This window comes from Notamacropus eugenii, chromosome 3 (assembly GCF_028372415.1).
Source record: "Notamacropus eugenii isolate mMacEug1 chromosome 3, mMacEug1.pri_v2, whole genome shotgun sequence".
Classification (NCBI taxonomy): Eukaryota; Metazoa; Chordata; class Mammalia; order Diprotodontia; family Macropodidae; genus Notamacropus; species Notamacropus eugenii.
In genome coordinates this window covers 412,621,312-412,636,720 of record NC_092874.1, presented here as the reverse complement: position 1 = coordinate 412,636,720, position 15,409 = coordinate 412,621,312, and the positions used below count along the sequence as shown (strand labels likewise).

The following is a 15,409-nucleotide window of genomic DNA, read 5'->3' as shown; positions in this document are numbered from 1 at the left end:
TGAATTGTCTTCAGGAGATTTCGAAGCTCCCTGAATGATGCCAAAGTTTCCTGGAAACAAAAACTCATTTTTTTAATACCAATCTTCCAATTTTGTGTGTGGGTATGAGACATGGGACAGTCATTTCTGAAGAATTGAAAATGACCATCATGTAGTTGGTTGTTGTCCTTCATTCTCAAAGAGGACTAACATGACATCACTATGTTAGAGTCAAGTTTCAGTTTGTCCGACTGTGGCTGACTAGATTAATACAAGCTTGGAATGCTCTACCACAGATAGGGCACAAATAGTCTGTGTAAACATTTGGGGTGGATACTCCACATTTGCGCATCCTGCATTTCCTTTGAGTTGTTTCAATTCTGCTTTGCTCATAGAGTACAGCACCTTCTCATATTTGGGCACACCATACTGGGTGGTCCTATGCCAGTGTCTCCCATGTAACACAGTCAGTTCCAAAGTTCTTAAGCAATACCTTGTGTTGCTTCTTCTGGCCACCATGTGAGCGCTTGTCCTGTGTGAGTTCTCCAAAAAATAGTCTTTTTGGCAAGTTTACATTTTGCATTCAAACAGCATGGCCAGTCCATTGGAATTGGACAGTTTGAAGCACAGTTTGAATGCTTGGAAGTTTGGTTCAAGTAAGAACCTCAGTGTCTGGTACCTTATTCTTCCAGGTGATCTTTAGAATCTTCCTAAGACAATTCAAATGGAAGTGATGCAATTTCCTGGCATGGCGCTGGTAGACTGTCTAGGTTTCACAGGCATACAACAATGAGGTCAGCACAATGGCTCTGTAGACCTTCAGTTTGGTTGTCACTCTAATACCTCTTCTTTCCCGTATTTTCCTTTGGAACCTCCCAAACACTGAACCAGCTCTGGCATTGGGTGCTTCAGCCTCATTATCAATGTGTACATCCCTGGAAAGTACACTACCAAGATAAGTGAACTTACTCACAGGATTCAAAAGAAGTAGCATGTCCTATGACAATCATGGAAGGGTGGGAGTGTCTTTCTCTTAGTCATTGCTGGCAAGATTCTTGCCAGAGTCCTCCTTAATAGGCTAATCCTTTACCTGAAAAATGGCCATCTACCTGACAGCCAGGATGGCCTCAGAAAAGACCAAGGAATAGTTGGTATAGTGTTTGCTGCCCAAGAGCTCTAGGAGAAATGCCAAGAGCAGAACAGAGGTCTGTACACAATGTTTATAGATCTCATCAAGGCTTGTGATACTGTTAGTCATGAGGGCTTATGGAAAATTATGTCAAAATTTGTTTTGCTGGAGAAGCTCACAAGCAGTGCACATCAATTTCATGATGGCATGCTGGCCTGGGTTCTAGATAATGGACAATGCCTTCCCAGTCACCAGTGGAGTGTGATTTGCAAGTGTATGCTTGCTCTCATGTTTTTTAGCATGATGTTTTAAGCCATGTTGTCTAATGCTTTCAATGAGGATGAACACTGCATCAAGGTCAGCTACCACACTGATGGTAAATTCTTTGTCTTGAAAAGGCTAAAAGCCAAGACCAAAGTAGAGGGAGTGTTAGTGCATGATTTTCTGTTTGCTGATGACTGTGCTCTTAATGTGGCCTCTGAAGCTGAGATGCAGCAAAGTATGGATCAATTCTCTGCTGCTTGTATACTAATTTTGTCCTAACAATTAACACCAAGAAAATACAGGTGCTCCATCAGCTGCCACCACACCATCCATATATGGAACCACTGGTTACAGCAAATAGAGAAGTTTTGAATCATATGGAATTCATTGGGTAGGAGCATGGTGGGTATAAGCAAGACGCAACATATAACTTACGAAAAACTCTGAATAAGACGAGGAGAAAAAGATGTCAGGGAGACTGTGGAACAAAAGGGAAAGTGACCCTTTCCCATGGGGAGGACAAGGAATGACAGGTGGACAGTCTAAGTACTCTCTTCAATATCATTCTGATATTAGAAGAAAGCAAGGAAGATCTCTAGCAGATTAGGTTGCAAACTTTTGGGAGGACATAGATAAAAATTATACAGGATCCCAGATGGCAAATAGGAATTGGTTGTGCTTTCCATCTTAGAATGATTGAAGAGTCCACAGATCTATTTGAGTACAGTCTAACCCTGATTTTTTTCTCTTAGACTTGAATACAACACCTTTTAAAAATTCTCTTTGAAACTTTGTTGTAGTTTGGATTTCCAGTGAGTTGTCTTTTGCAACCCATCAAAAATACTGTCTCCTCAAAAATACTTGGTTTTTTCATATTTAATAGTTGGTATATTGAGTTACCTTCATAACATTTCCAAACATGTTTATGAATGCTGAGAGTTACTGTATCTTTTTCTTCCATTGCTACAGTCAGAAAACTTGGAAGCCTTTGTCATTTTTGAATTATTGCTTCACATTGTCATGGTGACAAGCTTTAGTTATGCTTCTATGATTAGATTTTTGATCTTATGACTTTTTTCCATGCCATTGATTTTTTCTTCCTCTAATTTTGATATCTTATGAATTAATCCCACAATGTCCTCACAGTATGGAAAGAATGATAAATTTAGAATTAGAGGATCTGGGTTCAAATACTTGCTCTATCATGCCAGTCAGCAAATACTTATTATGTACACTGTGCTAAGTGCTTGGGATACAATGAAAGGTCATGAAAAGTCCCTGCTCTCAAGGAGGTCATCAATGAATATGGGAGAAACTGTGCTCATAATTTTGTACAAACCAGATATATAAAGGATAAATTGATGATGATTAAAGAGGGAATGGATTGGGAAGGTTTTGTTGTATAGGGTAAGATTTTAGCTGGGACTTGAAGGAAACCAGGGAGGTGAGTAGATAGAGATGAAGAGGGAAAGAATTCCAGGCATGGGGGATATATACATATGCTATCTTTGTGAATTAGCATAAATCATTTAATCTATTTTAGAAGGTATTGAATTAGATGATCTTAAATGTTCTTTCCAGATTCAAGTCTGTGTTCCTTTGAACTATTCATGGGCTGTGCCATTCTTTTAAAAATCTTTTAATTGCAATTTTATTTTTTCTTAATTATATTAAGTGAAAAAAATTTAACCTGCTTTTAAAATAGATTAGTTCCACATTCTTTTCCTCCCTCCCTTCATCTCTCCTTGAGGGGGCCAGCAATTTGATATAGATGACACATGCAAAATGTTTCTATATGAGCCATGTTGCAAAAGGAAACCCATGCCAAAAGAACTAAGAGTAATAATGAAAGTAAAAAATATTATGCTTCAGTCTACATTCGGAATTCATCAGGTTCTTTCTCTGGAGATGCATAGCATTTTAATTGTAAGTCATTAGAATTATCTTGGATCATTATATTTCTGAGAATAGCTAAGTCATTCACAGTTCATCATATGATACTGCTGATATTGTATAGAATGATCTGGTTCTGATCATTTCACTTTGCATGAATTCATGTAAATTTTCCAAGTTTTTCTAAAAGTATCCTGCTCCCCTTATCTTAAAACACAATAGTTTTCCACCCCAAACATATGCCACAACTTGTTCTGCCACTTCCCAGTTGACGAGGATCCCCTCAATTTCCAATTCTTTGCCACAACAAAAAGAAGTTATAAATATTTTTGTATATATAGGTCTTTTTCATTTTCCTTTGATTTCTTTGTGAGTAAAGACCCACTAGTGGTAGTACTGGCTCAATAGGGACTGTGCCATTCTTAAGTTTCGTACTGAGTATATATGGAAATATGCATATAATATGATGCACTTATGCTTATATTTACATGTAAACTATTCTAAGACTTTGTGACATCTTGTACATAGAATTTAGTTTATATGTAAACAGAGTCTTTGTTTTTGAATGATTCTTAGATAATTTAACTATTTAATTAAAATCTATAATTTACTAAAAATGTTAATTTTACTTTTATCTATCCAATGAATTTTCTTATGTTTTATTTGTCTTGTAGCTTATTCAAATCCTAGTTTTTCCTACCAGTTTTCAGTTCGATACCATTCTGCACCCTGCGGTAGTATCTATAATGTCTCATTTGAGAAGAAGATGCTACAGATTTTGAGAAAACTGGTTGATGATCTTTCCTGTGAAATGAAATTACTGAAATCTGAATGTCATCATGTTAAGATGCAGAGAGCTGGTTTACAAAATGAGTTGTTCTTCACCTTTTCAGGTAGATATTGTTCATCTTTTTAAAGATTCTTAATATGCTTAGGAAACAATTGGCTTAGTTTCACAGATGAAAAATTTGGGAGGTTGCAAAATGTAACATTTTAATGCATTTGCATTTTATGATTTAGTACTAGTGATATGGAAACAATCTCACAGGGATGGCATTCCTACCCAGATAACCCAGTATTCACAGGAACTCTTTTTTTCCTCCATGTTTTCCCTCCCATTTTTTTTCCTCTTCCACTTCTAGGCTGATAGAATCTTTGTGTAGTTCCCCTTGGGCCTCAAGTCCTACTTAGTCCATTCAAAAAACATTTATTAAGTACTTGGTTTATTTGAGGCACTATGCTGATGAAAGATAATTTCAGTTTCAATTTGGAGTTGGAAAGAAGGTTTGAAATACTTCAGCTTATAGTAGAAAAAGAAATAGATGGAGGGAAAGGAAGACAAATCTTAGACTTTCCCCCCCTTACTCAAACCCTGACAACTCCTTTGATAGTCTTTTCTCCAGCATACAATATATCTCCTCTTAGTCCCCATTCTTCAACCCTCAAAGCCCAATTTACACAGGATCAAAAATTTAGAGCAAGAAGGGGGGCCTTCAAGTCACCAACAAGTTATGTCCAATCAAACAAATTCTTATCTATACCAGGAACTGTGCTAAGTCTTAGAGATAACAAAAAAAAGGTAAAAACAGCCTCTTCCCTTAAATTCAACCCCCTAATTGATGTGGAGAAACAACAAGCAAACAACTATGCATAAATAAGACATACAGATAAATTGAAGATAATCTTCTTGGGAAGGCACTAATGTTGAGTGATCCTGGCAAAGACTTTTTGAAGAAGAAATGAGGGACAGTCATTGAAAAAACATGAAATCAGCAAGAGGAGTGTCATGCGCACATTAAGGAAGCCATAGTCATCAGATTGTAGAGTTTGTGGAGTGAGGTAAGGGAGGGAGGAATAAAGCATAAGAAGACTGAATAGGTAGTGAGGGGCTTTGAAAATTCAACCCCCAATTGATGTGAAGAAACAACAAGCAAACAACTATGCATATATGACATGTACAGATAAACTGAAGATAAGCTTCGTGAGAAGGCACTAACAGTTTTTGAGTCATTTTTCAGTTGTGTATGAATCTTCATGACCCCATTTGAGGTTTTCTTGGCAAAGATACTAGAATGGTTTGTATTTTGTTTTTCAGTTCTTTTACAGATGAGGAAACTGAAGCAAATAAAGTTAAGTGACTTGCCCAAAGTCATATAGGTAGTAAGTCTGAGATCAGATATGACATCTGTAATTTGGCTACAATGTTCCTAGGAGTTTTGTTTTGTTTTTTTTTTATCTCTTTCAGGAGGTGATCAGTGAATTCTTTCAGTATTTATTTTGCCCTCTTGTTTCATAATATCAGGGCAGTTTTCCTTGATAATTTCATGAAAAATGATGCCTAGGCTCTTTTTTTGATCATGGCTTTCAGGTAGTCCCATAATTTTAAAATTGTTTTTCCTGGCTCTATTTTCCAGGTTATTGGTTTTTCCAATGAGATATTTCACATTGTCTTCTATTTTTTCATTCTTTTGGTTTTGTTTTGTAATTTCTTGGTTTCTCATAAAGTCATTACCTTCCATCTGCTCTATTCCAAATTTAAAGAATTATTTTCTTCAGTGAACTTTTGAGCCTCCTTTTCCATTTGGCCAGTTCTGCATTTTTAAGCATTCTTCTCCTCATTGGCTTTTTGGACCTCCTTTGCCATTTGGGTAGGTCTATTTTTAAAGGTGTAATTTTCTTCAGCATTTTTTTCCATCTCCTTTAGCAAGCTGTTGAGTCACTCTTCTTAATTTTCTTGCATTGCTCTCATTTCTCTTCCCAATTTTTCCTCTACTTCTCTTACTTAATTTTCAAAATTCTTTTTGAGCTCTTCCATGGCTTGAGACCATTGCATATTTTTTGGAGGTTTTAGATGTAGAAGCCCTGACTTTAATTTCTTCCTCTGATAGTATGCTTTGTTCTTTCTCATCAGAAAGGATGGAAGAAAATACCTTTTCACCAAGAAAGTAACCTTTTTATAGTCTTATTTTTTTACCCCCTTTTTGAGCATCATCCCAGCCAGTTACTTGACTTTTGAGTCCTTTGTCAAGTGGAGGGCATACTTTAGGGACCTGTAAGTTTTCACTTCCTCCAAGGAGTGACAATCAAGGAAAAGGAGTTTACTCCTTTCCTGGCCTGCATTCTGGTTGTGAGCAACCACAAGGACTCTTTTCTGACCTGGAACTTTGAGTAAGATTCCCTCTCCACAGCCACAACCAGCTCCACCACACCAGTGCCAGCACTCCTCCTCACTCCAGGACCGCCACTCAGAACTGAGACCCCAATCAGTTGCTCAATTCTCCCAGGGCGTTTAGGCTGAGGGCTCCAAAAATGAACACTGCTGTGACCTGGGGCCAGGGCTGGGGATTGACTATGTTTTCCTCTCACCCAGGTGAAACAGCTTATTTGACCTTTGAATGTGTCTTTGTTATTTATGGATTGACAAATCTGGGAACTGCAGCTACTACCCATGAATCCATGCCCTGAAGCCTGCTCCAGTCCTGTCCTTGTCCTGCCACGTGGCCACGGCTGCTCTGGGCTCCACTTTGAGTCTGGTGTGATAGACCTTTCCTGTTGGCCTTCTAGGCTATCTTGGGCTGGAAATCTGTTTCACTCTACTGTTTTGTAGCTTCTGCTATTCCGGAATTTGTTTAGAGTCATTTTTTGAGAGTCATTTCATGGGTTATGGGGGACGAGGTAGAGTAGGTCTGTCCTTCTATTCCTTCATTGTGGTTCTGCCTCTGACCCACTCATTCTTTAGGATTAGATTATTTAGTTTCCAGTTAATTTTTGATCTGTTTTATGGCCCTTTATTGAATGTAAATTTTATTGCATTGTGATCTGAGAAGGATGCATTTAATAATTTGTTGTGAAGTTTTTATGTCCTAAATACTTAGTCAGTTTTTGTGTAGGTGTTGTACCACTGAGAAAAAGGTTTATTCCTTTCTATTCCCATTCAGTTTTCTCCAGAGTTCTATCTTATCTAAAATTCTATTCAATTCTATTGTCTCTCCTGGATCTATTTTCCAGGTCAGTTGTTTTTCCAATGAGATATTTCACATTATCTTCCATTTTTTCATTCTTGTGGTTTTGTTTTGTGATTTCTTGGTTTCTCATAAAGTCATTAGCCTCCATCTGTTCCATTCTAATTTTGAAAGAACTATTTTTTTTCAGTGATCTTTTGAACTTCCTTTTCCATTTGGCTAATTCTGCTTTTGAAAGCATTCTTCTCCTCATTGGCTTTTTGATCTTCTTTTGCCAATTGAGTTAGCTTATTTTTCATGGTGTTATTTTCTTCAGCATTTTTGGGGTCTCCTTTAGCAAGGTGTTGACCAGCTTTTCATGCTTTTCTTGCATCCCTCTCATTTCTCTTCCCAGTTTTTCCTCCACCTCCCTAACTTGATTTTCAAAATCCTTTTTGAGCTCTTCCATGGCCTGAGCCCACTGAATATTTATTTTGGATGTTTGGGGTACAGAAGCCTGGACTTCCATGTCTTTCCCTGATGGTAAGCATTGTTCTTCTTCATCAGAAAGAATGGGAGAGAATATCTGCTTACCAAGAAAATAACCTTCTATAGTCTTATTTTTTTTCCCCTTTTTTGGGCATTTTTCCAGCCAGTTTCTTGACTTCTGAGTTTCCTCTCTACACCCAACTTGCCTCCAGATCCACCCAGCTAGCGCTTAGGGGCTGAAATTCAAATGCTTCTTCCCAGCTTCAGGGCTTTGAGCAGGGGGCAGGGCTGCTATTCAGTGTGAGGTTAAGTTCAGCTGCTCAGGTGGAGGCAGGGCCGCCGCATGGGGCTTAGTTCACTCAGGGGGTTTATGTGGAGACCTTCAACAATGGATCCGAGCTCCTGCCTGCTTAGGGAGTCCCTGTCTGCCACTGCCTCCGCTGCTGTCTCCTGAGGGGGCCTGAGTTAAGGACACACCTCACTCCCCTCTAGGCCTGCCAAAAAGACCCTCTCACTGACCTTTGGCACCTGTGGGTTGAGGGACCTGTGCTGCTGTTGGAAATTCTGTCCCTGAAGCCTGCTCGGATCTGCTCCTCTTGGTGTCACAGGCCAAGGCAGGGCTGGGCTCCACTCCGGGGCCAGTGCGCGACAGACCTTTTGTCAGTTTTTCAGGTCTCTCTGGAACAGAAATCTCCTCTGCTCCGTTGTTCTGTGGCTTCTGCTGCTCTAGAATTTGTTGGGAGGTCTTCTTTACAGGTATTTTAAGGACTGTGGGTTAGGAGCTAGCATATGTGTATCTTTCTACTCTGTCATCTTGGCTCCTCCTGGTTCTCTCTTTTAATTAAATATTTTGCATTTGCTTTGTCTGCAACCATGATTCCCTGAGACCTGGTGTTTTTACTTCATCTGAAGTATAATAGTTTCTCTTCCTGCCCCTTCCTCTGTGTGTGACCCCCTGCTTCAAATGTGTATTTTTATTTTATTTTTTAAATTTATTCATTTATTTTTAGATTCTGACATTCATTTCCACAAAATTTTGAGTTCCAATTTTTCTCCCCATCTCTCCCCTCCCCCTCCCCATAACACCTTGTGTTCTGATTACCCCTTCCCTCAATGTACCCTCCCTTCAATCACATCCCACCCTTCCCTTATCCCCATCTTCTCTCTTTTCAAGTGGGACAAGATAAATTTCTATACCCCATGACCTGTGTTTTTTATTTCCAGGTTCTATGCGATAATAATTCTCAACATTCATTTCTAGTTCTTTGAATTCCAACTTCTCTCCCTCTCTCCTTCCCTACCCATCCCCATGGAGAAGGCAAACCAATATCAGCTATATGTGTGTCATTTTGCAAAAGACTTCCATAATAATCATGTTGTGTAATACTAACTATATTGTCCTCTATCCTACTCTGTCCCCCACTTTTTTTCTCTCATTTGATCTTGTCCCTTCCTAAAAGTGTTTACTTCTAGTTACTCCCTTCTCCCATTTGCCTTCCCTTCTATCATCCCCCTCACCCTACTTGTCCCCTCCTCCCCTACTTTCCTGTAGTGTAAGATAGATTTTCATACCAAATTTAGTGAGCATTTTATTCCCTCAAGTCATATGTGAAGAGAGTAAACTTCACTTTGCCCCTCTCATCTTCTCCCTTTTCTCCTCCATTGAACAGGATTTTTCTTATCTCTTTTATGACTTATAGCCTGCCCCATTCCATTTCTCACTTTCTCCTCGCAGTATTTTATTCCCTCACCCCTTAATTTTATTTTATTATTTTTTTGTGAATATCATCTCTTCTGATTCAACCCAACCTGTACTCTCTGTCTATATGTGTGTGTGTGTGTGTATGTGTGTATAATCCTTCCACCTACCCAAATACTGAGAAAAGTCTCAAGAGTTATAAATATTTTCTTTCCATGTAGGAATGTAAACAGTTCAGCTTTAGAAAGTCTATTATTATTACTCTTTCCTGTTTACCTTTTCATGCTTCTCTTGCTTCTTGTGTTTGAAAGTCACATTTTCTCTTCAGTTCTGGTCTTTTCATCATGAATGCTTGAAAGTCGTCTATATCATTGAATGACCATTTATTCCCTTGAAGTATTATACTCAGTTTTGCTGAGTAGGTGATTCTTGGTTGTAATTCCAGTTCCTTTTTTTCTTCTGGAATATCCTATTCCAAGCCCTTTGATCCCTTAATGTTGAAGCTGCCAGATCCTGTGTTATCCTGATTATATTTCCATAATACTTGACTTGTTTCTTTATAGCTACTTGCAGTATTTTTTCCTTGACCTGGCAGCTCTGGAATTTGGCCACAATATTCCTAGGAGTTTCTCTCTTTAGGTCTTTTTCAGGAGGTGATTTGTGGATTCTTCAATATTTATTTTGCCCTCTGGTTCTAGAACATCAGGGCAGTTTTCCTTGATAATTTCATGGAAGATAATGTCTAAGCTCTTTTTTTGATCATGGCTTTCAGGTAGAACCATAATTTTTAAATTGTTTCTCCTGGATCTATTTTCCAGGTCAGTTGTTTTTCCTATATGATGTTTCACATTATCTTCTATTTTTTTCAAACTTTTGATTTTGTTTCCTAACTGCTTGGTTTATCTCACAGTCATTAGCTTCCCTGAATTCAATTCTCTCTTTTAAAGAACTATTTTGTTCAGTGAGCTTTTGAACCTTGTTTTCCATTTGGCTAATTCTGCTTTTTAAAGCCCCCTTCTCCTCATTGGCTTTTTGGGCCTCTTTTTCCAATTGAGTTAGCCTCTTTTTAAAGGTGTTATTTTCCTCAGAATTTTTTTGATTCTCCTTTAGCAGGCTGCTGACACCCTTTTCAAGGTCTTCTGTGACCTGAGTCCATTGCATATTCATTTTGGCCGTACTGGAGGCAGAGGCCTTGACTGCCTCTGACAGTATGCCTTGTTCTTCCTCATCTGAAAGGATGGAAGGAGACACCTGTTCACCAAGAAAGTAACCTTCTATGGTTTTATTTTTTTTCCCCTCTTTTGGGCATTTTCCATGGCAGTTACTTGACTTCTGAATCCTTTGTCAAGAGGATTGTTCTAGTGCTTCTCCTCTCCCCAGTACAAGGCTGAGATTCAAATCAGCTGCTCAGTTCCCCCAGGGGCTTTGGGTGGGGACAGGGCTTCCACTGAGGACTGAGATTCAGATCACCTCCTCAATTCCCAGGGGATTTGGGTGAGGCCTGGGCTGCCACTGAGGGCTGAGGTTCAGATTCACTCCTCAATTACACCAGAGGCTGTAAGCTGAACTGCCTGGACAATGGACCCAGGCTGCTTCCTCAGCCACAGTTGCTGCCCATCTCCTCCTGCTGCTGCTGCCTGGGGCTCGTGCTGGGGGAGCCCAGTTCCCCTCTCATCTAGCTGGGAAAGCCTTACCACACTGACCTTTGGAGCTTTCCTTGATTGATTGTGGTTTGAGGGATCTGGGACCCTTCCTGCTGAGAATTCTGCCTCGGAAGTCTGGTCAGATCTTGTTCCTCCCAGTGCCATATGGCCAGGGCTGGACTCCACTCTGCTCAGTGTCCCATGAGATAGACCTTTCCTTTCGACCTTTCAGGTTACCCTTGGCTGGAAATCTATTTCACTCTGTTGTTCTGTGGCTTCTGCTGCTCTAGAATTCATTGAGAGTCATTTTTTACAGGTATTTTGTGGACTGTGGGGGAAGTGCTAGAGTATATGCATCTTTCTACTCCACCATCTTGGCTCCACCCCCTTCAAATGTTTTTTTTTGTAAACAACGTATTGTAGGATTCTAGTTGTTTTTTTTTTTTAATCAACTCTACTGTCTACTTCTGTTTGTTGAGTGAATTTATGTAATTCTTATTCACGGTTATAATTAACTGTGTATTTCCCTCCATTGTATTTTCCCTTGTTTATTCTTTTTTCTCTCTCATTTTGTCCCTCCCTAAAAGTGTTTTGCTTCTGACCACCACCTTCCTCAATATTCTCTCTCTTCTATCAGCATTCCTCATTCTTACTTCTCTGTAGGATAAAATAGATTTTTGTATGCAGCTGAGTTTGTATGTATATTCCATCTTTCAGCCAATTCTGATGAAAGTAAGGTTCAAGCATGCCTGTCACCCACCTCCATTTTCCCTTCCACTATAAAAGCTCTTTTGTGCCTCTTTTATGTGAGGTAATTTGCTCCTTTCTGCCTCTCTCCTCCCCTTTCTCCAAATGCATCCCTCTTTTTCACCTCTTAATTTTTTTTTGTTTTTAGATATCATCCCATCATAGTCAACTTACACCCATGCCATCTATCTGTACTACACTTAATTATTCCAACAATAATAAAGTTCTTAGAAGTTACTGGTATTATCTTCCAATGTAAACAATAATCTTGTTGAATCTTTCATGAATTTGCTTTCATATTTTCCTGTTTATGCTTCTCTTGAGTCTTGTATTTGAAAATATCATATTTTCTGTTCAGCTCTGTTCTTTTCATCAAGAGGACTTGAAAGCCTTCTCTTTTATTAAATATCCATTATCTCCACTGAAGGATTATACCTTGTTTTGAGGGATAGGTGATTTTTTTATTGTAACCCTAGTTTCTTTGCCTTCCTAAATATCATATTCTAAGCCCTCTGATCCTCTAATGTAGAAGCTGCTAAATCCTATTACCCTGACTGTAGCTCCATGATATTTGAATTGTCTTTTTCTGGCTCCTTATGGTATTTTCTCCTTAACCTGGGAGCTTTGAAATTTCACTATAATATTCTTATGAATTTTCATTTTATCATCCTTTTCAGTTGGTGATCAATGCATTTGTTTAATTTCTATCTTTCCAACTGGTTCTAAGCTATCGGGCAGTTTTCCTTGATAATTTCTTGAACTACAGATGTCCATGCATTGTTTGATCATGACTTTCAGATACTCCAGTAATTCTTAAATTATTTCTCTTTGGTCTATTTTCCAGGTAAATTAATTTTCCAATGAGATATTTCCCATTTTCTTCTCTTTTTTTCATACTTTTGGCTTTATTTTATCCTGTTTTGATGTCTCATGGATTCAATACCTTCCACCTCTCCAACTGTAATTTATTTTTATCAACTTTATTTGTTTTCCGTGTTCTACAATGGCTACCATATAACTTAGATTTTTTTTGCCATCCCTCCCCCCTACCTTCCCTATCCCTCCCCAAGATGGCATACAATTTTATATAGGTTTTACACATACATTCCTATTAAATATATTTCCACTGTAGTCAAACTGTGGAGAAGAATTAAAATGAATGGGAGAAATCATATAACAAATCAATACGTAATACAAAAGAGAATGATCTACTACATTCTGCGATTGTATTCCATAGTTCTTTCTCTGGATATGGAAGACATTTTGCCTTAAAAGACCATTGGGAATGTTTTTAAGTCCCTGCATTGCAGTGAAATTCCAAGTCTACCAGAAAAAAAAAATCACACACTGTGGTGTACAAAGTTCTTCTGGTTGTGCTCTTTTCATTCAGCATCAGATCATATAAGTCTTTCCAGGCCTCTCTGAAGTCTTCCTGTTCATCATTTCTTATAGTATAATAGTATTCCATTACATTCATATACCATAATTTATTCAGCTGTTCCCCAATTGATGGGCATCCCCTTGATTCAGTTTTTGGCCACCACAAAGAGTACTGCTATAAATATTTTTGTACATACTGGGACCCTTTCCAATTTTTATGATCTCTTGGGGATACTGTCCTAGAAGTGGTATTGCTGGGTCAGAGAGTATGTACATTTTTGTAGCCCTTAGGGCATAGTTCCAAATTGCTCTCCAGAATGGTTGAATCAGCTCACAGCTCCACCAACAATGAATTAGTGTTCCAGCTCTCCCTGTTCTGTCTGGTTTGCCAGTTTGATAGGTGTGATGTGGTACCTCAGAGTTGTTTTGATTTGCATCTCTCTAATCAATAGTGATTTAGAGCATTTTTTTTCAAGTGACTATAGGTATTTTTAATTTCTTCCTCTTAAAACTACCTGTTCATATCCTTTGACCATTTATCAATTGGGGAACGACTTGTATTTTTGTACATTTGACTCAGTTCTCTATATGTTTTAGAAATGAGACCTTTATCAGACACTTGCTGTAAAAATTCTTTCCCAGTTTTCTACATCCCTCCAAATCTTGGTTGCATTGGGTTTGGTTGTGCAAAAACTTTTCAGTTTAATGTAATCAAAATTATCCATCTTGCACGTCATAATGCTTTCTATCTCTTCTCTAGTCAAAAATTCTTCCCTTCTCCATAAATCTGATAAATACACTATACTTTGCTCCACCACTTTGTCTATAGTATCAATCTTTATACCTAGATCATTTACCCATTTGGACTTTATTCTTGTATACCGTGTCAGGCATTGGTCTATGCCTAAGTTTCTGCAGTTTTCCCAGAGATTTTTGTCAAACACTGAGTTCTTATCCCAGAAGCTGGGGTCCTTGAATTTATCAAACAGTAGATTGCAATATTTATTGTCTACTGTGCCTTGAGTACCTAGCGTATTCCACTTGTCTACCTTTCTGTTTCTTAACTAGTACCAAGTGGTTTTGATAATTGCTGTTTATAATACAATTTGAGATATGGTAGAGGTAGACCACCTTCCCTAGCATTTCTTTTCATTAGTCCCCTTGATATTCTGGATTTTTTGTTCTTCCAGATGAATTTTGATATTATTTTTCCAGTTCTAGAAAATAATTATCTGATAGTTTGATTGGTATGGCAGTAAATAAGTAAATTAATTTAGGTAGAATTTTCATTTTTATTATATTGGCTTGGCCTACCTCTGAGCAACTGATGTTTTTCCACTTACTTAGATCTGACTTTATTGGTGCAAAAAGTGTCTTGTAATTGTGTTCATATAGTCCCAGGGTTTGTTTTAACAGGTAAACTGGCAAATATTTTATAGTGTCTACCCTTGCTTTAAGTGGGATTTCTCTTTCTATCTCTTGCTGTTGGGCTTTGTTACCAATATATAGAAATGCAGAAAATTTGTGCGGGTTTATTTTGTAACCTGCAACTTTGACAAAATTGTTCATTATTTCAAGTAGTTTTTTACTTGAATCTCTGGGATTGTCTAAGTATATCATCATATCATCTGCAAAGAGTGATAACTTAGTTTCTTCTTTGCCTATTCTAATTCCTTCAGTTTCTTTATCTTCTCTAATTGCTACATCTAACATTTCTAGTATCATATGGAATAACAGTGGTGATAATGAACATACTTGTTTCCTCCCTGATCTTATTGGAAATGCATATTGCTTACCTTCATTGCATATAATGCTTGTTGAAGGTTTTAGGTAGATACTGCTCATTATTTTATGTAAAGTTCCCTTTATTCCTATGCTCTCCAGTGTTTTTAATAGGAATGGGTGTTGTATTTTGTCAAAAGTTTTTTCTACATTTATTGAGATAATCATGTGGTTTCTGTTAGTTTTGTTGTTGATATGATCCATAATGCTAATACTTTTCCTAATTTTGAAGCAGCCCTGCATTCCTGGTATGAATCCAACCTGATCATAATGTATTATTCTCATGATAAGGTGCTGTATTCTTTTGTCTATAATCTCATTTAAAATTTTTGCGTCTATATTCATTAGAGAAATTGGTCTATAATTTTTTTCTCTGTTTTGTCTCTTCCTGGTTTAGATATGAAAACTATACTGTATCATAAAAAGACTTTGGGAGGACTCCTTCTTCCCTAATTTTCGTAAA

At 37.9% G+C, this 15,409-nt stretch overlaps 1 protein-coding gene across 6 annotated transcripts in view; it reads left to right on the top strand.

Moving 5' to 3' along the window:
* The window catches only part of ZPBP (zona pellucida binding protein), a 127,642-nt gene that overhangs the window by 39,048 nt on the left and 73,185 nt on the right, over positions 1 to 15,409 (top strand). For all 6 annotated transcript variants that reach the window (XM_072598137.1, XM_072598133.1, XM_072598135.1 and 3 more), the window contains one exon: positions 3,940 to 4,158. In XM_072598137.1, coding sequence (XP_072454238.1) covers positions 3,940 to 4,158 — 219 coding nt within the window. The remainder of the gene's footprint in view (positions 1 to 3,939; positions 4,159 to 15,409) is intronic.